General features: G+C 48.7%; 10 protein-coding genes across 10 annotated transcripts in view; 4 read left to right on the plus strand and 6 right to left on the minus strand.

Annotated features, from left to right (window-relative positions):
* Positions 1 to 568, plus strand: part of Pmar_PMAR023003 (hypothetical protein) — a gene marked incomplete at both ends in the record, with an annotated part of 3,161 nt that extends 2,593 nt beyond the window's left edge. The window contains one exon of the mRNA XM_002771844.1: positions 494 to 568. Within this exon, the coding sequence (XP_002771890.1) occupies positions 494 to 568 (75 nt within the window). The remainder of the gene's footprint in view (positions 1 to 493) is intronic.
* A 58-nt stretch (positions 569 to 626) lies between these two features.
* Pmar_PMAR023004 (hypothetical protein) lies at positions 627 to 1,737 on the minus strand (the record flags this gene model as incomplete). The annotated part of the gene is made up of 3 exons (XM_002771845.1): positions 627 to 686; positions 745 to 785; positions 1,494 to 1,737. The coding sequence occupies 3 exons, from the start codon at positions 1,735 to 1,737 to the stop codon at positions 627 to 629; spliced, it is 345 nt and encodes a 114-aa protein (XP_002771891.1).
* A 640-nt stretch (positions 1,738 to 2,377) lies between these two features.
* On the minus strand, positions 2,378 to 2,596 carry Pmar_PMAR023005 (hypothetical protein; the record flags this gene model as incomplete). Its single annotated transcript, XM_002771846.1, has 1 exon — positions 2,378 to 2,596. One exon carries the CDS (start codon positions 2,594 to 2,596, stop codon positions 2,378 to 2,380), a length of 219 nt encoding a protein of 72 aa, XP_002771892.1.
* Positions 2,597 to 3,962: 1,366 nt separating this feature from the next.
* Positions 3,963 to 5,579, minus strand: Pmar_PMAR023006 (conserved hypothetical protein). Its single transcript, XM_002771847.1, has 8 exons — positions 5,483 to 5,579; positions 5,327 to 5,440; positions 5,135 to 5,279; positions 4,995 to 5,078; positions 4,540 to 4,596; positions 4,311 to 4,491; positions 4,160 to 4,264; positions 3,963 to 4,119 (listed from the first exon to the last, which is right to left on the minus strand). Exons 1-8 carry the CDS (start codon positions 5,566 to 5,568, stop codon positions 3,980 to 3,982), a joined length of 912 nt encoding a protein of 303 aa, XP_002771893.1. The 5' UTR covers positions 5,569 to 5,579; the 3' UTR covers positions 3,963 to 3,979.
* A 52-nt stretch (positions 5,580 to 5,631) lies between these two features.
* Positions 5,632 to 8,195, minus strand: Pmar_PMAR023007 (Diacylglycerol O-acyltransferase, putative; the record flags this gene model as incomplete). The annotated part of the gene is made up of 16 exons (XM_002771848.1): positions 5,632 to 5,882; positions 6,072 to 6,136; positions 6,191 to 6,293; positions 6,343 to 6,445; positions 6,493 to 6,553; positions 6,604 to 6,671; positions 6,723 to 6,801; positions 6,856 to 6,948; positions 6,996 to 7,111; positions 7,155 to 7,246; positions 7,306 to 7,395; positions 7,438 to 7,605; positions 7,646 to 7,756; positions 7,801 to 7,908; positions 7,962 to 8,035; positions 8,078 to 8,195. 16 exons carry the CDS (start codon positions 8,193 to 8,195, stop codon positions 5,742 to 5,744), a joined length of 1,590 nt encoding a protein of 529 aa, XP_002771894.1. The 3' UTR covers positions 5,632 to 5,741.
* A 1,745-nt stretch (positions 8,196 to 9,940) lies between these two features.
* Positions 9,941 to 11,110, plus strand: Pmar_PMAR023008 (Preimplantation protein, putative; the record flags this gene model as incomplete). Its single annotated transcript, XM_002771849.1, has 6 exons — positions 9,941 to 10,050; positions 10,249 to 10,378; positions 10,465 to 10,572; positions 10,625 to 10,744; positions 10,793 to 10,939; positions 10,991 to 11,110. The coding sequence occupies 6 exons, from the start codon at positions 9,941 to 9,943 to the stop codon at positions 11,108 to 11,110; spliced, it is 735 nt and encodes a 244-aa protein (XP_002771895.1).
* A 750-nt stretch (positions 11,111 to 11,860) lies between these two features.
* On the plus strand, positions 11,861 to 13,177 carry Pmar_PMAR023009 (hypothetical protein; the record flags this gene model as incomplete). Its single annotated transcript, XM_002771850.1, has 1 exon — positions 11,861 to 13,177. One exon carries the CDS (start codon positions 11,861 to 11,863, stop codon positions 13,175 to 13,177), a length of 1,317 nt encoding a protein of 438 aa, XP_002771896.1.
* Positions 13,178 to 14,571: 1,394 nt separating this feature from the next.
* Pmar_PMAR023010 (membrane associated RING finger, putative) lies at positions 14,572 to 19,129 on the minus strand (the record flags this gene model as incomplete). Its single annotated transcript, XM_002771851.1, has 17 exons — positions 14,572 to 15,053; positions 15,103 to 15,411; positions 15,631 to 15,744; positions 15,793 to 15,931; positions 15,978 to 16,282; positions 16,336 to 16,503; positions 16,551 to 16,714; positions 16,756 to 16,867; positions 16,919 to 17,026; positions 17,078 to 17,167; positions 17,219 to 17,286; positions 17,556 to 17,666; positions 17,730 to 18,115; positions 18,182 to 18,261; positions 18,348 to 18,468; positions 18,522 to 18,615; positions 18,718 to 19,129. 17 exons carry the CDS (start codon positions 19,127 to 19,129, stop codon positions 14,634 to 14,636), a joined length of 3,201 nt encoding a protein of 1,066 aa, XP_002771897.1. The 3' UTR covers positions 14,572 to 14,633.
* Positions 19,130 to 19,230: 101 nt separating this feature from the next.
* Positions 19,231 to 20,151, minus strand: Pmar_PMAR023011 (conserved hypothetical protein; the record flags this gene model as incomplete). The annotated part of the gene is made up of 5 exons (XM_002771852.1): positions 19,231 to 19,273; positions 19,326 to 19,449; positions 19,494 to 19,651; positions 19,925 to 20,035; positions 20,081 to 20,151. The coding sequence occupies 5 exons, from the start codon at positions 20,149 to 20,151 to the stop codon at positions 19,231 to 19,233; spliced, it is 507 nt and encodes a 168-aa protein (XP_002771898.1).
* A 2,779-nt stretch (positions 20,152 to 22,930) lies between these two features.
* Positions 22,931 to 24,007, plus strand: part of Pmar_PMAR023012 (hypothetical protein) — a gene marked incomplete at its 5' end in the record, with an annotated part of 3,381 nt that continues 2,304 nt past the window's right edge. The window contains 5 exons of the mRNA XM_002771853.1: positions 22,931 to 23,135; positions 23,192 to 23,401; positions 23,478 to 23,564; positions 23,612 to 23,840; positions 23,888 to 23,993. Coding sequence (XP_002771899.1) covers positions 22,931 to 23,135; positions 23,192 to 23,401; positions 23,478 to 23,564; positions 23,612 to 23,840; positions 23,888 to 23,993 — 837 coding nt within the window. The remainder of the gene's footprint in view (positions 23,136 to 23,191; positions 23,402 to 23,477; positions 23,565 to 23,611; positions 23,841 to 23,887; positions 23,994 to 24,007) is intronic.

The following is a 24,007-nucleotide window of genomic DNA, read 5'->3' on the forward strand; positions in this document are numbered from 1 at the left end:
TCTGCGATTCCAAGCAAGCGACCACTCTCGAGGCATGCGATATATTGGTGGAGAAGATGTTGGCGATGAACAAGGCAAATGGTGCACGTCGAAAAGGATCGTCGATGCATCATCACCATCACCACCACCATCATTCCGATCATCGCGACTCGGCTCATACACTTTGAGGTCTATTGAGACTCTCTTTGTTTTATATCATACCCAATGGTCCCTCGTATTATACCGTCGATTTTGTAGTTGTCTCTGCCAAGTTGCATACTTTAGTCGGCGTACAATTGCTTTAGTTTAGTTCTTGTCGGGCGGTGATCTACGGCAGGCATCCCTTGCAGGGTTTTCTTCATTCTGCTGCCATGTGAAGGGTATAGTCCTTCACCTCTCCTCATCACCTATGGACGATCTTCACTCGATAAACTGCGTGACGGAGTTCCTATGAGTAGCTTAGTAATGAGTGCCATGACGCTCATGAAGCCGTAGCACTGTGATGCATATATAGCGAGTCGCTATCAACCTTATTGATCTCAATGTAGACGAGGAGATCGTGGAGCTATTGATACAGCCAGTTAACTGACGAGAACTCAAAAGGTCTAATCTACAATCAAAGTATATTTTTGTTAGTAGAAGTATGGTTAGAACTGTCGTCTCGGTTCGAAATCAATGCTAACTGCTATCCTAGCAGGTCTCGAGTCCTAGTACGACTAGATGATGACGTATAAGTAGATATATTCTATCATGGACTACTGCTACAGATCTCCAGTCCTCATCACGCATCAAACGCGGGTTGATCCCTAAGGAGCATAAGAATAACGAATTGTCGTTGAGTAAAGCAATCTGGTCGCAACCACGACCAAAGCGAAGAGAGCAGAGATAGACACGCGGCGCTATCGGATACATACATGCAACAGTATATCCATTTGGTATCCTGGCCGTACAGATATGAAGGATCTCAGAATAACTTGGTCCCATAAGCTCCCTTATTATCAGAGAATGGTTCTCCCGGTGCACCGTTTCCACTCTAGGTTGATCCACCACCTGTGGCGCCTTCAGGAAGCGATTTAATATTAGCGAGGCTGGTAGATATTGCCTTATGGCGAAAGCCAGACAAGAAGTAGCATCGTAGTGAGGACCCAAATCCATTCGAAATATCGTACAAGTTGGGACTGTGAACGGACCATCCAACCGCCACGCGACGAATAACTCTCCTTGGCTGTTGGTGGTCATCGTGGGTCTCGATGAGTTCAACTGGTAACGGTGACTCGGGAGTTGTCCCCTGATAATACAATTCCTGGCCACTCTTCTTTTTGGCAAATCAACAATCACAAGTTGTGGAGCTCCTTCGTACAAGATGAAGAGTCTATCACGAACTTCGTCGTAGTGGCAGGATGTTCTTAACGGGAACCCCCATGCTTTCGTGAATGTCGGGCGCATTGTAATCGCACCAGACCTGCCATGAACTACTGTTTCCAGAGAGATGAGGTGCCTCATCGAAGCACGACCTTGCATTCTCATCTTTGAGCGCAGTCCAATCAGGGAGGTGCCGCGACAGAAGATGTCGTCCGCTGGAGGTAAAGTCACCGGAGGCTCGACCACTCGGATGGAAACATCTCTACGTCCCACGAACTGTTTCAGGATGGTGCCCAGCTCCTCCTTGCCCAAATCATCCTTATCCCATAGGAAGTCCACCAGCATGAGATGTAGAGCGAACATATGGCGGGGATCAAAGACCAGAGAAGAGATCATCGTTGGAGATGGAAAGCGAGAAGGGTGTGAGACACATATCGGGTATGCGTGCACCCACAAGATTGTGGTCAAAAAAGCAGCAGCGCATTATCGTCACCATCAATGACGGAATTCAACAACGCCATTGCTACAATGATGGGGGTGACCTCATCCCAGCGCCTCCGTCGAACTCCTTCTGTTGGCCGATCGGCGCCCTTTATCGCTTCCCGGATATGCACTTTCGATCGATTCCTTTGAGTGTTGCCCGATGCGCATTGATAACCAACGGGCACTCCATCTCCCTCGTCATTCTAATATGGGAACAAATTAAAAATAGGAGTCGAATATCCGATGGATGAGACAGGTATGTGGTAGCGAGCGAATAGATGCCATCGCTAGTTGCCTCTGAGAACAGCAAGGGACTAATGGAAGGAACCCACATCCCCTCCTAGGCGCAAGTGGAGGAAAGTCCTTTCAGAAAAGGTTCGGACGTGTCGAAGATCCGAATCACTTTCGTTCGTCTCATCTATCTCGTCGAAATATCCATACTCGAACAACACGACACCCGACTAATTGAATACAACCCTATCATGTGGAAGGCATATGTTTCCTCAGCGTCCTCACGAGCTTGCAGGCCGAGACCGGTGACTCAACACTTCCACTATCTGTCGAAAGAAGTGTGGTATTGTTTCGGAATAGCCTCACTTCCTTCCTTCATATAGGGGGTCAGCACATGATGGATCCCATCGGCCAGGATTGAGTTCGTGGCCTTGGAGACCTCCAACGCCTTCCGTTGAGCATCAAGGAGGCCTCGAATCCACACCAAATCTGAGACCTTCACCAGTACCTCAGCATCGATATCCTCCGGCATCTGATGCATATATTATTTCGCAAGAGAAGGCTACCACTACAGCCTGTTCCTTGGGCATTTGATCCTCTCTCCTATGCGAAGGTGACAGTCTCCGCTCCTTTTCTTCCACAACCAAGTTAACCGATGCATTCTCGTCGTTCTCACACTGCGTCTGCTTGCTACGGTGACTACTACTCTCCGTCAGCTCCTCTTCCGTGTCGAACGCCAACCACTTATCGACCTTCACAGGAAGGTAGTCTTTGAGTATTCATGGCGGCCCCCGGCGACCTGATCAGCTGCCCGCTTCCGAGTCGATTGTGACTTCTTCTCTATCCTCTTCGATCGACCCTGTTCCTCCTCGCTGGACGAGGCCGATGAATACCTGCACGCGTCCTCCCATAGGCCACCCGAGAAGGCCCAGGTCACCCCCATGCCCGTCCACGATGACCACCACCATCAGAGATGATACGTTGAATTCTATGGCGTGCTGCTAACAGACGAGAAGTGGTCGGCCCCGGTGGGGACGAAGGCGGGGAGGACTTCTCCATCACTGACCAAAGGACGATAGCATGGGAATTGACCAAACACTCCACACAAGCAACGGTTAAGTTATGAACATCTTCAGTGCTCCACTTCGCCTCTGACCAATCCTAGAAGTGGCTGAGGAAACAGTGGCGAACACCGAGTCCCCCATTTCGTCGAACTGTCATTCATCAACTCTAGAATGGAGGACCGTTGAATTAGCGTTATCGTGGTATTGTGTTCTCGAAAGGATCGAACCATATGAAGAACAACCAACGATGAGAACCTTGGCAGTTGGTATCGATCGGTCTAGCGGAGCGATGCACTCATAATGAAGATATCGCGATTCACACCTTCCTCAAGGAGGCTCTGACGTACAGCAAAGGAGGACAGAACGTGTGGATGCAATAGGAAAATGTGATGAGAGTCGTCGTGGAGGCGGCCAGCGCCGCAGGAAAGGCGCCGGGCTCGCTTATATTTTACCTGAGCTGTCGGGGGAAGTCCTTTTCTACGGCTACACATGTTGACGTCTCAAATTGTGATGATAGACAAAACGTGCATAGCTCTTCCTTGAAAGCCTTCTCGACACTCAGTGAACTCTAGTATATATTTGCAAATACGGAAGCGCAAGGAAGAGATGCCTTCCACGCGATGAGAAAGTCAGCGACCAGTAGCGAAGAAATGCCAGTACATGACCAGTGCCACAATCTAACATCACGACGAATGTCCATTCATACCATCTAAGACTGAAATCGGGTCTGGTCAGGATCTATCTAAACTGAAACCGAGCCGGCTGGTGACTATAAAACCCAACAGACGATTCAGTCAAGAATGACTCAGGGCCATCACTCACATGCTCAACGATTCAATAAACCTCACACTTCAACCCATTCACTCCGTACTGCCATAGCCATCGGAAGCACTCACGGGAGTACTAGAGCCAGATTTGATCACAGTAGTAGAAGTGTCCACTGCGGTATGCCCTAACCCTGCAACAACTCTAGCTGGAGAAGTCGTGCTCACTCTAGGACCTGCCAAGCACTGCCCTACGCCCAAGTAAGGGAGAGCTACCTTGGGAGGTATAGGGGACGATATTAGAACATGTGAGGACTCTGGTTGTCCTAGTGCTCTGCCCTGGACTAGGGACGTAGCTAGATCGACCCGCAGGGGTAGAAACTGAGCAAGGCCGTCAAAATAAGACTCATACCGAGTTCCTTCATACTGTATCTCGCCGTGGTAGGCCCTTGGGAAGCTGAGGGGTAACCAGCATAATACGAAGTCGACATGGACTGGCCGGGAACGCCACTGCTTGGAGCACTGATGACCCTGGGTGTGGGCAGAGTAAGAGGACCCATGGTGGGCGAAGAACGAGGCATGTAAGGCGCGATGAGAGATGCACAGTCCTGAGTAGTGTATGCTGATGCGGAGAGAGCCGAAAAGGAGGAGCTCACATGCCTATATTGCCGTACTCTATCTTCAATGTTACTGAACAACTGAACGAGACGAACCTACGAGGGAAAAGCGGGAGCGACCAAAGAACAGTAAATCTCAACTTCGACGTACGTAAACTACATACTCGAACTCGCGACCGCTACAAACAATGCACTTCGTCCAGCGTTGGAGGAATATATGTTCACTTTCCTCAGCTGAGCTCGAGAGTTTGCTCACTGATTATAGAAGTTTACATATAAGATCGGGTAAAGGTGTAGAAAAAAAAGATAAAAAATTCCTGCAATTTTCCTCGTAATTTTCATACCGTTACCAACAAATCTAGTTGACCGTGTGTACATTTTCCCACACACGTTGCTTCGTCATCCCGAAGGTCTAATATAAGTATGAAACCCATTGAAATTTCACATAGTCACCACATATTCTAGAGAGGCGAAATCCGGAGTTTGATCGTCACCTTATGGCCTGGAAGCCACTTGGCTTTACTGAAGGCCTCAATGTCCTGCAAGTCATCTGGTGTAAGACTCTCTAACGTCTCAACCTAATAGAAATAAAAACACCACGTGCCGGAATCGAACCCGGGACCTTTCGCCGTACTGTGTCGTAGCCGGCGCTGATGAAATGCGCAGCTATTTCCGCCGACATCTTGTTCACGCGGAAGAAGTTGGCAACATCAATCTTCTCCCTCTGCACGTCTGGGTCCATGCTCCAAATGGCAGCAAACCCACGCAGATGCTCCGGGCTGATGATCACCAATCTCATACCACTCCTCGGCGAACGTGTCCCTACTAATAATGGCATAGCATGTCTACTATATAATGAATAGTATTGGCCGGCTTGGTCATCTCTATCTGCCGCTCAAGGCGGTCGAAAAGCTTATGAACAGCCTCCATCACATCACCTCTAACGAAAAACACTAACCCACGATAAACCGACAACACTTACGTTTTCCTCTCATTCCTGCTGTTGTCTTCCACTGACGTGTTGGCCACTTCTACAGCGCTTCTCGGCGAGTTCGTGAAGGAAGACATATTTCCAATAGTGTACACTATGAAACTCCCCATGGTCATCGTCAACTCTACACTGTCTGTGGCTAACATAATTGCTATTATTAATATTCCCACAACAACAAACGATGAACTTTGGAAGAACATATGCCACTGAAGTCGTTCGCCCTATACAAATCCTTAAGGGTTGCGTTCGACTAGAGTATTATGAGTTCGGCATTAGGCTGTAAGCGAACCTTCCACTTGTCAAAGAGAGCTCGTAATGCCGCGATATACTTCTCCTTCAGAGCTTCAATGTCATCGCTTGTGGGATGGTCTTTCTGGGTCACTTCTATAGGCTGAAAAAGAACAACACCAACTAGGGGCTAAAACCGTTCGAGGGGAGCTGATTCAAGAAGAGTCCCCGATACCATTCCAGTGTTCAATCTAAACAATACCAAATCTTCATATAATATAAAGTTATATACAAAAAGGACCATTAGCGAAGCGAAAGGAAAAACTTGACGGACGACTTTCCCGATTATTACCTCTCCTACTACTGTATATACCGGCCTTCTAAACGGTAGCATACCAAAGTTATATGTGAACACACCTGAGAGGAAACAGTCAAGAAAAGGACATAATACATCACTAAAAGGAGTAGTACCTCTGCCTGAGAAAATGGGGGTAGAGAAAGTCAACTTCTTATACGACCAAGTTTGGAGCCTCCTTATCCAACTAGTGCCGCTCACTGGCTGCAAGGACGTATCCTGAGGGAAAGCAATGTGAGGAAAATATGTAAACGCGCAATAGTACTACCCATAGATCGTTCTCGCCGAAACCGAAACTAGGCACCAAGGAAGCTCCCTTTTGTATAGCAATACGGAAAAAGCCTTTACGACGACGTATTGTGAGGACGTATCTGCACTCAAAGTCGACCCTAGTTCACAATATGCTCCAACTCGCTACCGGCCAGCTTTAGTGTCTAATGCCTCAGCTGCTCCTCCTAGCACTAATACAACTGCCTGACCTGTGCAACATCGTCTATTTTAATAAGATGAATTGTGGCTACTATCCTACCTGGCACGGATAAGTACTGTTTGATCGTTTCAGCGGAGCAATCTATTATACCTTGACGCAAAATCATTCTGACCAAAGACAAGGAATGAGTAAAGTCAACGAATTTGTTCCAGGATTACTCTCGCATAAATGGCATGTTCGTATTCACCGAGAGAGTGCAAAGCCTAGGGGTGATGCCAGGGAACTTCTGATCGAAACCTGCAGAGGGAAAAATAAATCCTTTCTCAACGTAAACGGTTGAAAGGCTCCTACCACTCGCGTCAGTGCCATAAGCTGTCGAGGCTCCAATTGAGAGAATACCATGCGGGTGATAGCCGATCATGTAACTCTTCTTTGGGGAGAAACCTAAGAATAAGCATGATACTAGGACCAGGCGGAGGCGAGGGCGTTACTAGAGGACGCGGGTTCGTCTCGGATAAGGTGAACTGGAAAGTATTTGGCGAAGTTCCTCATAAGGGGAGAGTTGCGGAAGAACTTCCCCACAGGCCGAATATGTCGAGTATAGTATCTATGGGGCAAAACTGATACCACTCCTTCTGGAACTGCCTTACTTTGTGTCAATATACACGTATGTTGCATAAGCTACTATGAAGGGCCAGGTGACTCTCCAATAATAGATGGCCAGGCAGGCCAGCAGCAGCGACTGAACCAATAACGAGAGCAGTTATCAACAACAGGAACTTCACAATAGACCTTTACCACTAGCTGCATTGAAAATATAAAGAGACATGCCATCATCTCCCTTCTCCTATGAGGTGGCACTTTAGTCGGGGCGAAATCCAATCCAAACACCTACAACCAGTTACCAAGTATGATATACACTAAAGCACATACCTGTTTCGCTTCGTCATCGGCTCCTCCTCTTTTCGCATGGCAAGCAGCTACTGGCTCCGTCAAGGTTTCAATGGATGACGAACCTCCCTTACTATCCCCTTCTTCAGCTAGCCTAGTGCCTTGTTTTGGCAAGAGTAATGAGACTATATCATCACGAGTGTTGATAACCTGTACATGTTCTTTGCTATACCCCATATATTCTACTTACCTGATCTGTGAGAGCCTGGCCAGCCTTCTTGTCTTTTGTAAGGTTTTCTAGTGCATGTGAGAGCACTTGTGTGACCAGGTCGAAATGCTTGTCAGTCAACGCCGTATACACCTACACGACGGTAAAACGCCGGGCAAGGCGAAAGACTCCCTTACTGGTAAACTCAGAGGAGCAATGAGAACATCATCAGCATCAGTATCAGCGGAACTGTCCTCTTCTATGGGGGAAGTTTGCCCGTTGAGATCTCGGAACTTTTGAAGGAGCTGAAGAGAAGAATGGACAGTAAACTGTCATACCACAAATCTGTCAACTCTACCATTTCCAATAGCATTCTTTCAACGGCTTTAGCATCATAAGGATCGTATAGTTCCCTTACTGAGCTGTAGTCATCTGAACACAATGCAATGGAGTAAGCAAGGGTCCTGAAATTACGCGTTAGCTTGAGGTACTCCTCTACAAGGGCCTTGCAGCCTGTAACCGAAGCGAAGTAGTCGAGCCAGGCTGGCGTCCCCTGTCCAAAAGGGAGCTTTTCCTCAGACCCCCCGGGCATCTAAAAAGCAATGTATTCAGATTTATCGTAAGCATTGGTAGTACATCGAAAGATGATACCTTCCTGGGCTGACGCGAAGGCTTCGTTTGTATCATGTAATACGACGGGGAAATACAAAAACAAATCTAAGTGTCGCTACTAGCGACTCGCTAGGGTAGTGGCGGTGGCCAGATGATGAAACGGATGCCCGTGAAACCAGCACTAACTGAGAACTACATGCAGCTGCACAAAAGTAAATGCAAAAAATGACGACACGCAGGTTCGAACCGGGTACCACACGGATGAAAGGCAGCGACTCTACCACCGCACCAAATTTTCCGAGCGCGTTGCGCTGGGATAACTCAGACAATGAGATCCAAGAAAGTAAGGGTCATAAACAAATGTTGAAGTGAGGAGTAGGAGTATCATCACCATTATCATGTGATTCCAACATTGTCGATAGGCTCGGTTACCAACGCTCTATGGAGGCTCAGGTAGTAGCATGTTGATAGTGGTCGTTGATAGAGGGCGTCAAGGCCGATCCCAGGAGGCAGGCAAGGTCGTTGCGGCTCGCAACTTGCGGGCATTGAAGCCTCTAAGCAATGGGTTGTAGAGCACTTCGAGTAGGGCATAGATGTCGTGTGTGTATCGTCGGCATTCGCCGTTATGATCAGTGTAGGAAAATATGCACATGTGTGGCCGACGGTATGAATTCATTGAGGTAAATTCGGGAAATTCTCGTTGGTTTCTGTACATTTCTACTCTAATTCGTATATAAACGCCTATAGTAAGTGAGGAAACTCCTGACTCAGTCCTGAGATCAGCTGAGGAAAGCAAACATATATTCCAACACCGGTCATGATGGTGTCACCAAAGTCTGTAATGGGAATGTAGTCGCTGGGCATACACGACCTTTCAATGCGAATCTGGGCCTCGAGTTCAGTAGAAGGATGCTCGTCTGGGAGGGTCGTTGGGTTTTACACGGGTAAAAACAGTGAAGTACCGGAGTTTTTTCCCCCTTCGGTGGCCATTATACTGATCGAGGTGCCCAGGTTGAAGGAGTACAGGAACGTAAGGCAACATGTTAGAGGGGGGAGTTTCCAAAAGACCTATCCTGAATCTCAGTAGCGCTCCCAGAATTGAATTTAACGAGTTCGATACGATCCTGAGAGCGCTCTTGAAACTCAGGAGGGATCTATCGAACAGGCGGAGGGTGCAGTAGATGAGGTGTATGATGCACTTGAGCTTTTACTGTGTTGAAGAGCAACTCGATTTCATCTCGTATGCCTCAGTCGTCGACTTCTGCTCGAATATAGTACACTCTCTGTACACTATAGTAGACCACTATTACGCTTTTTGATATTGGTGACCCCAAGAGCAACGAGGACTCGGGGCACATTATCGCAACATATCTCCAATCATTTCTACAGGCCGTAATAGTAGTAGTGTCGTGTTGGTAACCATATGATAGACAGCTTTCATCGCTGAGTATGACTACTACGGTGGCTACAGGGACCAGCCAGGGTCAGCCTGTAGTGCTACCGGGCCAGAAGAGGTAGAAGTGGGGGGGGAGGATAGTAGCTGGGTTTTACCTAGATGAGGACATGGCCCTTGTAGAGATAGGACTCCCTAGGTGTGACTTTTTACACGCTGGAGAACCAGACCTCGTTACGGTTTCTGAGGAGAGGCCTCTGGCAGTAGCAGAATACTTAAAAGGACGAATACGAGCTTTCCGTAGTGTGGGTGGCGAGCCCCTTAGGGAAGTGATGTGTGAAGGTCTCCTCTTAGTTCGAGACCCGACTCTGCCGGCCCTTACTGACCTCTGTCGTGTCCCTTCTGGAGTTAGTCTATCGCTTTGGTGTATCGAGAATATAAGGTAATACGCAGAGTGATGGTGTGGGCAGGAAGGTATCAGTACTGGTAGTAGTCTGTAGGCCCACAGGGGTTGAGAAAAGATTGTTGCTCACTATACGTTGCTCTGCTGAGATCTCGTGCTGTCTTGAATGTGTTGAGCTCAATGGTGATGTGCGTGACTTAGTTTCTACTCGAGAAACGTTCGATGGTTGTCCTTCAGGGAGTTTATGGTAGAGTTCAATAGAGTCATCGCTGAGGTCCAGTATGAATGCAACGAGGACACTTGCCCGAGGATGAGCGCAACTGACGAGTGGCACTTCCTCTGTGCCGCCCATAGAAAGCCCATGGACGTAATACAGCTATCCCTCATCATAAAAGGACCTCTTCCTAAGAGGGCCATGTTGGACATCATGATGGTGATGATATTTCTCCTCAGTGCTGTGCTATCGATTATATGGTGCATACTGTGGACGGCTCTACCAATCTTATACTCAGTTCGAAGAATTTCCCGGAGAGAACGAAAGTCCCACAGAGTAGTTTAAAGGTGATTGTGGTAGAGGTAGGGGTAGGTGGTAGAATGATATATTATTGCTCAGTTCATTCCAACACTGTACCGCCGTCTATATCGTATTTTTGGTCATCTATTTCATCACCATAGAGCCTTTTTCTTCAAGGTTGAGGGCCAGAGCAGGATGTGCGCCAGGTTCACCCAGTTCGTAGGTCTACTGCTGGGGTGAAGTCCCGAACTCAGTAGCTCTCACTAGGTGAGGCTCCATGGCTTGCTTGGGCCCTCAAGTTCTGGTGGAGAATCCTCCAGGACCGGCTCGCCAGTAGAGTCGAACCTCTACCTTGTTCCTGATGCAGCCATTGGACTCTCCCCTGCCTCGCCACCATCGAGCCCATCATCTGAGGTGAGTCAACGATCTCTCCACCACTGCGGGTTGACGCCTTTTTTATATCAGGGTGAATCGAGGGCTGACCCCATTGGGCCGATCGATCGAGAAGAGGAGGCCACTGGAGGGGAGGAGGAGGAGGCATCTGATGCCGAGACGGTGATCCGAGATGACGATCCTGCCAAGTGATAGCATATAGAAATCATTGCTTGTTTGCGAGGCCTTGCGTTGGTATGCCATAAAGGAACTCTCTGGAGGAGGAGGAGTTGACGGATGACCTTTCATATGTTGCTGCTCAACCTTGGTACTCTACCATATGAGCCCACACTGTGCCTCTACAATAGTCTCTAATGATCCAGCAAAAAAAGCATGCCGCGATATGGGGTCTCGCAACTACTGGTCAAAGCCCGCGGTGAGCGGTGCATTAATGGCGCCCTGCATTAATTTTAAATTCAACGTTTTTTTAACATGGATTTCAAAAAGGTTTGAAATTTGGCTCCGGGTTTTTCAAATTCTAAAGGCAACTTTCGATCAATTTATTTCCAAGTTGGGTATTCCTGATTATCTCGAAATCGGATGTTTTTGAATAGAACTTACTAAACTTCATATTAGAAAGTTCGTTCGAGTTGAAGTTGACTGCGAATTTAGCTGCCTGACAACAGATTCAAATTGAGGTTGAAAAGGTGGAGTAGAGTGAGACTAGAAGATCAATATGCGTCAATTCAACTTGCCTATGGTGATCTCTGTGTTTTACCTTGATTGTATTATTGTTTTTTCAACATCGCCATCATGACAGTCCCCTCGACTGCGTTGCCTTCGTCTCGAGAGGTGGCCATAGCGATGTGCTCAGAGGACGATTCAGCATTGAATAAAATACATGCTGAATTCAGAGCAGTTCAAGAGGCCACAGCATCATCTGTCGCCTCATCCGTATCATGGATGGAGACACTCACTGAGGCGCTCGTACAGAACGCTATAAGTGGCATGCGAGGCGGTGGGCTGCTGCCAGAAAGGGTCGGCCCTGGGGAAGTGGCACGTGTGCTCTGCCCTGGCATTGTACCCAGTGGGGCTCTCGATGACGCCGCGGTCGAATCGAACTTGATATTGACCATTCGTCTTCTGGCACGAACGAAGGGCGCTGGTGAAACTGCAACGCAGACTATTATTCCTCTCGCGAGGGTATGTTCGGAGCCTCTTAGCAGTCGCCCTTTGGAGCTGTCGAGCCGAGTTAAACGTCTGTTGCCTCCTGTGCATAGGAGGGACCTTGCTGGAGCAATATCGGCTTTGCAGATTGGTGTCTATATGCAAGATACAGATATAATAGAGACTCTGATGAAGACTGTTCATGGTAGCGTACGGCTCACTGAAAGGGACTTGGCTGTTGCACACTTCTGCGTGCTCAAGTTCGCCACGACCAAGTCCCGTGAGATTCTCAATACACTCCGAGGCCTGTGTTCCGTAGAGGTTGATCGCACGGGAGAGTTCATTGCAGAATTCCTCATCGCCTTGGACCTAACCCACAGCTTGGCCGTTACGAAGCTGCTGAGCATGTTAGATGAGGAAGTTGTGAATTTGAAAGGCCGAGCCCCGATGCTGGAGTACGCCGACTACTTACCCGCTGGGGCTAGCGTGGCCCATCTGCTGCTTGTTTGTTTTGATAGAGGAATAGGAGGAGTGTGTGAGGTGCTGCCTCATGTCATGGCACGTTGGCAAGCTCAGCTTGCCTTACAGCAACTTGACCTCGGCCCGGTAGACGTTCAGTGTCTCGACTTGGTGGGCACTGCCCCTCTGTTACGATGCTTGCAGCCATTGAGATTAACAGTGGGGGTGGGAGAGGGAACAAGCTGTCTTGTAGATGAGATGATGAAGTATGGCGCACGACGGTCATTCGCCATCATGGCGATGTATCGGCATCTTGGTAGGAGAGTTCGTGCTCAGCCACGAGCTGGGTGTAGATGCAAAGTTTGCACGCGGTGGTTGGCACTTCCTCTGGATATAGAACCTCTCATTTGGGCGAATCTAGCTCGGATAGCGCAAGGCGATGATGACGAAGTGAACAGAGCAGAGTGGATCAAATACGACAGATCACAGCAGCTTAACGAATTGTTGGTATATCGAGATGAAGGTGTCGATGATGACCAGACAGTCCTTATGAAAATGGAGATGCTCATCGATGAGGGCGCCGATCCTAATATTCCCTTGGAAGGAAGTAGGAAAGTTGACGTGGCTCGACATGCGATTGGATACTTCTTGTGATAGGATGGGCGAGCGTTGAAAGCCTCTTTCCCATTCACTCCTGTACAAGTCCAGCACAAGTGGGATTACTCCATCGAAAAGGCGCTGATATGAATGCCCTGTGTCAAGGGCAGACAGCGGCCGATATCGCTGTACGCCTCGACTCGTGGTGTTGTCGTATCACCACTTTGCTCAGCTTATCCGAGGCGACCAGGAAACCTGCAGATGCCTTCTACTGCTTGGCACTTCCCTCACTTCGAAAGGCATCCGACGGCTTCTGTCCCTGCCGAGAGAACGTGCCCTAGCGACGTACCCTTCGGGACGCCTGCTCTCGACTGGATGGGCGAGGAAAGTCGAGGTAGGCGACCTGCAATCGAACTCCATCATAGCTCTGCCAGGTTCTGAGCCAGCGAGCTCATGCAGCAGAGACCGCTCTCTATAAACTAGGCGGGCTCTTCGCCAATCTCGATAATAGACGAGTGAGTGTGATCTCTGGGAACCTGAGTGGCTCTGTATGAAATATTGCGATTTTTCCTCTAGGATGTGGAGACTCGCGAGCTTGACTCAAATATTCAGCGGCTGGAAAATGTGGTCGAGGTGAAGAGAGAGCAGTTGAGCGTGCTGGAAAGGGACGTGGATGAGGAGGTCAGCCATTACATCGATGAGATCGCGATGAAGCCCGATACGATTTTCAGAATAATGCTGCTCGCCAGGGCCGAGCACTTGCACGTTGTAGGCGTAAATTAGCATGCAAATGTGGAGCAAAAGTTCGATACGCCACTGTTGATTGCGGTCACGGCCTATGTGAAGATTGCAGATGCAAAGCGGGAGCGCGATGTCCAGATTGTGGACAGGCGATTCCGAAAGGATTTGTTCAGCTCCGTTTCCTATGTACCAATACGTATTCCCAGTTTGTTGAGTTACGTGGGATAGCTAGGTATCGAATTGTTTGATCGTCTGAAGCACCCCATATCCTTCTGCCATATTTCTATGCATAGCTAGGAAACACTAGATGATAGAGCAATTCACAGGGGTGGACAATGATCACCCGCTGGAAGATTCACCTGGGAAGCCGTATGGTTGCACTTCGCACTTACGTGCTATCGGGGATAGAACGCTCCACCCCTATACGCGTAAAAAGGCATACCATAGTAAGCTCCTTCACTATCCCCGTTTGCATCACGTGTGAGATTCGAACCGCCGAGCTCCCACTTGGTGAATGAATGTTCTACCAACTAAGCTAAGGAATGACACATCGATACGCAGGCACAAGATGATGATTTTGGTACACAACTCTTGCCGAAGTTGAACCGAGGACTTTCCGCCTACTAGACGAGTGCTGCTTATTTCGAGTTCACTACTGACAAATACCTTAAACACGACAAATGCAGAGTGATGGATAATGATACAATGGTTCGAGTGCTTCTAGTGTATATGCTTCTGATAAAGATGGTAAAAACACTGCAGAAGGATGCCTTCACCTAGTCGATTCCTCGTCATTATTCTCAATGGTAGTAGTTATTGAATCGTCGAAATTCTCCAACTCAGTCGAAACAAGATACCTCTTATCAAACATTCGTCTATGGTAATCAGTGACTCTCTTTACTAACGTTGGCATAATACTCCTGATACATACATCAACAATGACACTGAGTAATACCGAATACCGAGACATGAATACACAAATATACTCTACAGAATCAAAACTTGATAGTAAATACACTGTCGCGAGCTTAGCCACTGTCGACGGCACTGTCGTGTGAAACAACCAAATTCTAACAGAAGGCCAGAGAAGGTTCACACAGACCTCCCGGTGGAGGGGCGGGTAGAAAACACCATGGCTGTCATACATGGTCCAGGCGACATCAGCTCGAGTGGCGATCATCAGTATCCAGACCTGAGAAAGCACTCCCTAGGAGCGGTCTCACAGCAAGCTGCCGACTCACTTTCATGGCAACTAGTCCTGCTACCCAGCATGGGAAAATGAACAACTTCGTTGGAGCACTGGCGGTATTAACAACATCCGATGTCGAGTTAGGCAGTACGAGTACACAGTAGAGCAAGAGACCAAGTGAGAGAGGTGCCACGACGAAGATGAAAACTGTAGCTGCTAGTAAGGACACGAGGTTGAGCAGAAACTTTCGGGTATTCCGGACAAAAGAGCGTATTAAATGTTGGTTATTCGAGATTCGTCCAAAGAAGGAGCGCACAGCTGTTGGAACTCTCGACATCGCTGTCATGAGCCGAAGGATCACCTAAGAATACCAAAAATGGTTACGGATTTTAGGTTCAAATTCGGCGAGGGAAGGAACAAATGGAAAAAAAATGAAATTTGATTTCATATACGATTTTGAACTTTCATTTCAAGTTTGAACTCTCATTTCGCGGAAACTCCTTCCATCTTGCGGAAATCAAATTTCATGTACTTAAACCACCCATTAATTTGCGTTTGAAAAGGTGTAGGATGAACCCACCTGGCCTCCCAGCAAGGTCAAGACGACCCCCATAGGAACCGCTTGAAGGTCGTCGACATATTGCAACACCGATGCAGGGAGTAGTAGCCGACACGCTCTTCTTCCGACAATCAACTGCAAAGGAGGACAAAGTCAGTGAAAGTCAATTGCCGACATTCTTACTGGCATCGTAGTGATGGTCAACATGGTGATAGCAGCTGCTAGAGATAACAGAGAGAGGAGTCGGAGGACGAGTGGTAGGGTCCATTCTACTATAACGGGGGCTGCCGAGTCTAGAAATGGCGAACTGAGTCCGAGGCACCTAGGACGTCGAAATCGATGATAGTAGTAGAAGCACCAACACCTACTTGACAACTGTTCGGCCGAAGGAGGCGAGCAGTGGTGGCATTGGAGGCTTCCGAACGACCAATGGGAAGAGGACGTGACCACATAGGAACTCCACTGGTACGAAAAGGTAGTCCAAAGAGCCTGAGATAGGAGTGCCAAGATTCTTCCCTGTGCGCAAACGTATCTTTGCCTGCATACCAGAAGTCGCCATTGTGGATATCGCTGCCTCAGCGTGCGCTTGAGAATTCTCCGTCACGACTAAGCGAGTTTGCAGTGGTAGATACCGATGCTGTAGAGCTAAGGCCGGCAGTACACAGACGAAAACCTAGTAGAGGATGATCATAGCGATAGACCACAGCGATTTTACACTAGACTCACCAGTGCTAGTTTATAGACGATATAAAGCAGGGAATAGTACAAGGCTGGCACTATCCCCTTATTCCGAACAAGCCTCTGGTCGCCGCCTTGTGCTTCTCCCTCTGGTCGGCCAATGATATGGCCAAAACACGCAATCATCGCCGGAGACTCTCTCATCGCCTCCTTAGCCTGCTCACGAGGATAAACGCAGGGTAGTTTAATACTACCCAATTTACCTGGGGTTTGAGACACGACAAGACCCCTTGTTCGGCCGCCTGAGTGATCGATATCACCAGATGGCCGATGAGCATAACTAATATGGTGCCAACAGCTACTGGGAGCTGGCTTAGAGCTAGGGACATCAGACTACGTTCATTGGTCGGTTGGAAGGGGTGCGTACCTAGAAGATATTTCGCGCGCCACGAAACTCCACGGGCCTACCCGCCGACTCAAGAGCGAGGAGTACTACGCAGCCGATCATCAACGATGGGAGGAAACCACCGGTGATAATCACAACACAATACTTTAACGCAGTCGCCAGTACCGACAGAACCTGACCGCGCGCCACGAAATTAGACTCAGAGCGCATCTAAAGAGATCCTACTTTCCCGAACAAGCTCATGCCACCCCGCGTCGACCAGAGATGATATATAGCCGCTACTTGGGTGCAGAGGAGACCACCGAGAGAAAGGCAGATGAGGTCCCATGGGAACTACAAGGCAAACACAATAATACTCCATTACTTTCTACCATAGCAGCTTACGTCGTCAACTAACGGGCGGGGATACATTTGCTGGCTAGCCGTCTCCACATGTTGCTGCATACGCTGTATGAATACTAGATAGGGGTCCTCCTGAAATGAACGAGGTAACGGGAAGAGGAGGACGGCCGCCGAAACAATCACCGGTATAGTTGGTTGCAGCAGTGTAGGGGCCAGAGGGCACTGTGCCAAGTTCTCGATGTTGTCCATGCCTGCAATCACTGTGGTGGTGTGGGAGAGTGTCGTCGCCAATAGAGCTGTTGTCACGCTTGATGAAGTAGGGGACAAGGAACTACGAGGAGGTGACAGTGGAAAGAACTACGCAGTGGAATAGTACTGATTCGGTATGGAAGGGATGTAGGCCAAGGAAGAGGGGAAGGAATGTACGTATATAAAACGACCTGCGGGAGGATAGATCTCAGGACCACTCGAATGACGGCAGCAAGCTCCACCAACTGGCCAATCGTCCTCCGATGATTACCTATATAGTACGGTAAGACTACCAGAGCGAGCATGGCTATAGTATTGGCGTAGAGCATCACAAACCACGTTGAAATCGATGGTCCCAAGCTGCCTTCCAAACCGATTAGGTCTAAGAAGTGGAAGAATGGTCCACACTACTCTACTACCAACCTCCCCCCCTCCTAGTCCCTACTCTCAAGCCTGACTTCAATCTCCGCTTCCTCAGCAGTGCCGCTGCCATCTACTGTCGTAGTAGCCGTACCAACGTCATGATGATCTTCATCATCGTTGTTATCCACCTCAACCTCGTGAGCATTCTCTCCTGCTCCTCCTGTCGGTGTTGCTGGTCTCCTCCTCCTCCTCTCTATGACCCTAGGACGCTCATCGCCGGGTTCCGTAGGCACCACCATTGGGACGGCTGCTATCCGCGTATGCAGCCACAATTGCAGCAGTCCAAAACCGCATATAGAAACGACTATCCCTCCGCACAACACCCCCAACATCGGCCGTCTGAACACCAAGGCTAACCATGGTACCCGACTGTCGCTGGAGGAGCTCGGGCCAAGGACGAAGCCATATCTGATGATATGGTAGAGGCTCAATCACAAGCCGGGCCACGAAGTCCGTCACGCGCCACGAAATTACATTTGAAGACGATCCGGAAAGCCATCGATAACACCAAAAACGTCTACCAGTACGGTCATCGACACCAACGGCAGTAGTACCTGAAATGCGTCACTGCGCCATGAAATTACATCCGATGACGGAGTACGTAATGATGCGAGAGACGAGTCGGCCAGCCCGATATTACCAGCCATATTGTAAACGCATAGAGAGGACGAAGGCACTTCTTGACAATAGAAAATATCAACTTCCAAGTCTCGGTGAAGAGATACTTCATAGGCAGACGATGTGGCGCATTGGGAGCGTACCTGCACATAACCAGCGTAATCTAAAGGTCGCAAGATCGATCCCGCCTCATTACACCACTCGGAAGGAGAACTTATGTCCGCATAGCTCGCAACGCTGATCCTCCAAAATGAAAGTACCGTCATTATCATCATCAGTCCGTCCCGTACCTGCCAGAGAGGTCAAGTACAATCGCAGATAGGGCGTCTCTAGATGACCACAACGACTACAATCCACGTAGAAAAAGAGCCTAAATATATACCCCATAGTACGTCGCATTGCTAGCCATCGCCTAAGACACTGTTCATGTACGTAGGCTATGCTACCCGAGCACCGACATGGATGGTAGAGAGGGCCCTCCTCGGCCCCTTGTCCACATATGCGGCACATTGCCACATCCGAGGATTCACTCCGGTTACGCTCGCTGCTTTCTTCTTCAAGAGGTTTATCCAGTTCGCCGCTCTCCGTCGGTTTCGCGGTCGAATCGAGAGACGATACTCCGTCAACTCCCAGATGGTCCGCATCATGCTCCTCCGTCTCGGATGATACACTACTGTCCCTTACACTGGCTATACTGTCGGTCTCCACGGCTGCATTGGTGACGACGCTGGCCGTGTCTTCAACTGTAGGGATGTCTGATGCATCCGATACAGACCTTGCTTGAGTCAATGGTAATGCATCCATAGTGAAAAAGTATCCCTGCTATTCCCACGATTAGACCGATCATTCAACGCGATACAGTGATAGTGACAACAGGGTAAGGACTTCAACGTGGTGATATGATACTACACATCCTCATGCCTCACCTCATCCTCAGCGAATCTCACCCTGAGGAGTTAACCAATCCATGCAGAGTTTGAAACACGCCCATCACCATTACATGGCATTTTCCGTAATCCATTTTATCTCCTCCTCCCCAGGTGTCCCAATGACCTTCGTTCCATCATAGCTCAAAGTCACAGCCCTCACCGGGTCTAAATAGCCATCGCCAACATCGTAGCACCCTAGGGAAGGGGAGATGCGAACAGACCAGCAACACTCCCATTACCTTCTGGCATATCAGGTGGCCCTTTGGGATCGTTGGTTATCAATGATGCCCCCGCAGGTCGCAAGCCATTGACTATCTCGTTATAAAATCTTCGATCTCCGCTGCAAAGATAACCCCAGTCCTCATCCTTGAATACAAGTCCATCTTTAAAAACGTATCTAAGGTCGAATCGTACAAGATACAAAACAGGACGGAATTAGAGCAGTGTATCAACTACAGTGCGGAATTTAAAACCATCGTGTGAAATTCGCTGCGAAAACCGAAGACGTTCCTCCGAGCTAAAACTTTGTTGATGAAAAAGCCAATTTTCATCAAAAACCTCAACAGGGACGGTAGCTATCCTATTCTCTACCGCTCTAGCATTTTCTACTACTACTCTACTCTATATACAGCGCAGCATGGCATCTCTAAGGTGAACCTCTACGCCTTACTCGCCATCTACAGCAATGCCCTTCTGCCACTGTCCAATGAAGGCACCACCGTGAGGAAAGGTAAGACTTCCCTCCCCATGGAATTCACCATTGAGGAAGGTGCCAGAATATCTAATATCGACCCTGGCATACCGCGCAGAGTAGGTGCAGTATTACACTGTGCCGTCTGGGAAGGTGTACTTCCCTTGGCCTTCCATCCATCCGTTCTTGACTGAGCCTTCGGTCATGTCTGGTGGTCACTAAACTGATACCAACTCTGAAGCGAAATTGGCATGGTCGCCGCAGTTTAGCGAATCACAACCAATGCGACATTATCGCGCTCGCCCAGAAATGTGACAGATGTCCTTCAACCAATCTCGGGTGCTAATAGCATCACGCTCAGCAATGGACTGACGAGTCGGTGGTCACTAAACTGATACCAACTCTGAAGCGAAATTGGCATGGTCGCCGCAGTTTAGCGAATCACACCAATGCGACATTATCGCGCTCGCCCAGAAATGTGACAGATGTCCTTCAACCAATCTCGGGTGCTAATAGCATCACGCTCAGCAATGGACTGACGAGTCGCTGCAACATGTACAGTGGGATTGCTACTCTGAAGTAAACTAAAAATTCTGAGCTCACAGGAGTGTCCCTGCAGTGATCACCCTAAAAAGCCCGTTGGAATATCGACTCATCCCACATCTCGCCTCGCATTAATATAGACCGTGGATAATATATAAGGCTCACAGCGGCACTGTATTATGACAGATCTTTCTAGCTGACTTTTTTACATGCTTAGTAATGCAATTACTATCGTAATTGCCCCCGTCGACGTCGCGGCGATGATCTCTCACGCCTTGCGTAGCCCTTGGGCAGTTTTCGCTCTTCCTATTACCATATTTCTATCATTTTCGATAAAGCCGACTAGGAATCTCCTGTCCTCAGGTGTTAGCACTGGCAGCACTCAATTGGTATATTACGTGGATGCTAGTGCTACGTCATGTACTTGTGATGGGAGACTCTGGTGACCAGAGTCTGGTCCTTCCACCCCAGTATTGCTTCTTATAGATGGGGCCCTTCGAAGAGTTTCTGTAGGCGAGGACCAAGCGATTGGCAGCGGAGGGAGCTGATGCGGCGGAAGAAAAGAAAAGGAAGGAGGAAGCTGCGAAAAGTATACCGATATGGAGACGAGTAATGTGGTGTAGTGGTGAAAGCTGACGATTGTCTAGGGAGAGGTATCTGGTTCGATTCCGGTTAGGTGCGTATAGGTCTCTTCGGCCTATATATTTCGAAACGTCATCTCTCTGAATTGACCACCCGCCATGGGCCGGCGTTCCTTCCACCACTGATGAGCGTCGGTTATTGAGGTTGGCGTTTGTTGACTTCTATGAGGAACTTTCGGTGATGCATTACGAGACTTCTGATTCAACACCAATTCTGGATCATCGACACTGTCACATCGAAATTTAAGTTCATTCCCACCAATTCGCGATGCTGGTCATTCCAACCGGCACATGCGTTGCTCGACCTCTCTTGAGAATTAATCTTGAGTAGTATGCCAGTCAGCAGCCTTTCTTGTCACAACGAGATGTCGTGTGGAGAGGTTCTCATTGGGGGATATCTTTCATTCGACGATCGAAATCAAGATGTTTTTAATATTTCTATCCCGACGACCTCAGAGGTCAGACCTGCAGAATGGTGGGGTCGGTCGAGCTCAGAAAGCGTCCAAGGTTGAGCATGGAAATTTTAGGTATGATAGCGTGTGAGCAGAGCATTCAGTTGAACGGCGGAATGGTGATCTTGTTATGGAGTGGCGTGGAAGGAGAATGTCAGATGATTAGAAGTGCGTCGCGGGCTGTGATGGAGATAGAAGGTAATCGATCTAAACAGGGAATAACGGAAGGTAGGCCATAAGGGGGTCATGGTAATGGTATGAGTAGGGGAGTAGCATAGTCCTTGCATAAATGCTGAGGGAGCAATGTGTGATACAGGGGTTCACCTATTGTGGTTGGTGTCGTGATTGTATCGTAGTTTCATTGTAGATGGTCAAAGATGGTGGTTCCTTGAAGAGTATGAAGACACCTTAAAATGAAGAGTTGATCAGCGGTTAATATTGAGGACAGCTAGCTTAGCAAGGTCGGGCGTGGAGAGGGAGCGAGATAATGGTAGTGGGGACCTGTTCTGTATCTTACCGAGCTGGGCCTAAGATATTTCGCAACTGCAGCTCTGCACTCGCTGAGTTCTCTCGTAGGATAGTCAGGGGCTTTTTGTATGGGAAAGTAAAAGAAACGATGAGGACAGCGAAGCGACACTTGAAAAAATCATAGTTTACCTTGTTTTCGTCGACCAGGAATTTAGATGTTTATAGGGGAAATTTCGGGAATAATTTCGTGGCGTAGTGACGGAACCCTCTGATACGCAGGCTCGAGCAAGGTCTACCTGACGCGTTTCGTTCCTCTTTGTTTGGGAAGTGGGCGGTGTTTGCGGTCGTAGAGGAGGAACGGAAGGTGGAATCTTGAGGTTGAGTAGGCAAGATACAGTTGAGGCCCAATTTTGACGGAACTCACCATGATCCATTCATGAGATGATTACTAATGATCATTGCATTTCCGGATGTTGTTGATGTTGTATTCAAGTTGGTGATGAGGATGCGAGTACTCGACTCGAGGCTTTGAGATGCTTTGTATTCGGCCTCTTTCCAGTTTTCGTGTGTCTCTTCCTTTTCCTTCTACTCTTTCGAGAGGAAGGGACCCAGTAGCATCGCCGTGGATAGCAGTTGATCTTGAAGGCGAAGTCGGTTCGTTGTCATATTAATTTTACTAGTTCAAGTAGTGAAGGAGCTCTTTGCCGCCTGGGTAGCCCCTTTTCATTCGGCAAGCAGCAGCAGTAGTCGATAGCATATTGGAGATAGCGAGCTGCCATTTTTGTTTGAAGGCAGTCCGAGAAGCTCTACTAGCGGCCTTTAGGACGATATAGTGATAACCTCACGCTTTAGTGATAACCGAGGACCGCTTTCTTCTATTCATGATTATCTTCACAATTGATTTGAAATTGCACGATCGTTGCGTTGTGGTGGTCGGGACCATGGAAAAGATTAGCAATTGTGTTATGAGTAGACGACAGATTAACAAGCAGCTCCGTCTAGCGGAGGAAGGAGACCTCGAAGGATCAGTCCCTGCTCTCGGGGAGGGGGAAGAAGAGCTGACGGTCGAGGAATCTCCCAAGCGGTGTAACTATGATGACGACGATCGAGTCGGTTCATCAGAACACCTTGAATGGTTTCAGATAAGAACGTCTTCGCAGCAGCACTAGATAGTGACGATGATGATGAGTATACCTCTTCGAGTGACGAAGAGGAGGAGACGATTCCGGCAGCGCCGGCGGTGGTGACAGAGAAGAGCAAGACGCCGCAGAAGCATACCCAGAAGAAGAAGAGCACTCCTCCACAGCAGCGAGGCAAAAGCAGTAAAGCTTCGAAGGCTGACGAGAAGAAGAGTAACCCGGGTTCGATTCCCAGCACGTGCACTTTATTCCAACTGTTATTCGCCACCGAGATCAGTCTATATTTCAGATTCGCCTGCATCGACGACAACAGCTTCATCCGAGCCATTGCTGAGGATTGCTCGTGGCAATCTAAATCCACAGACTGAGATCAAGCGTGAGTCGAGATGCCGCTTGTGGGGTTCGAACCCGGGACCTCTTCAGGCATCTTCGGTTCTGAGGCTTATAACTTGGGAGTTCGAGCTGAGAACACTGCTACTCACTCGCACAATCGAATCATGAACCCCCGGGGGATGGGGGTGGCGACAGCTGCTCAATCCAGTGCGAACTTAAAGAAGAAGTCGTGGCTGTTGCATGGTTGGCCTATGAACCAGGAGGAGGAGATGTGGCCGAGCCCAGCTGCAGTGAAGGATGCGACGCTGATGATGAAAGTGTACCATGCTAGGATCGAACCGGGGACCTTTCGAATGATCACTGTAGATACTCTCCGTCAGGGAGCAGTACATCCAGTGGAGAGGATAGAGCTCAGTTCTATCTAGAGCCGAGCAACTCTTATTTGAAGTCTATGGACACCTACTGCGAAATTGTGAGTTCCCTGGT

This window comes from Perkinsus marinus, assembly GCF_000006405.1.
Source record: "Perkinsus marinus ATCC 50983 genomic scaffold scf_1104296962378, whole genome shotgun sequence".
Lineage (NCBI taxonomy): Eukaryota > Perkinsozoa > Perkinsida > Perkinsidae > Perkinsus > Perkinsus marinus.

Excerpts from the sequence above, each read along its gene's own strand:
- Pmar_PMAR023006 (XM_002771847.1), bottom strand. The coding sequence starts at position 5,568 with ATGTCTTCCTTCACGAACTCGCCGAGAAGCGCTGTAGAAGTGGCCAAC. Across the intron at positions 5,079-5,134 it reads TCAGCGCCGGCTACGACACA|GTTGAGACGTTAGAGAGTCT; the intron begins GTACGGCGAAAG and ends TATTTCTATTAG. Across the intron at positions 4,120-4,159 it reads CGTCCCCTATACCTCCCAAG|GTCCTAGAGTGAGCACGACT; the intron begins GTAGCTCTCCCT and ends AGTGCTTGGCAG.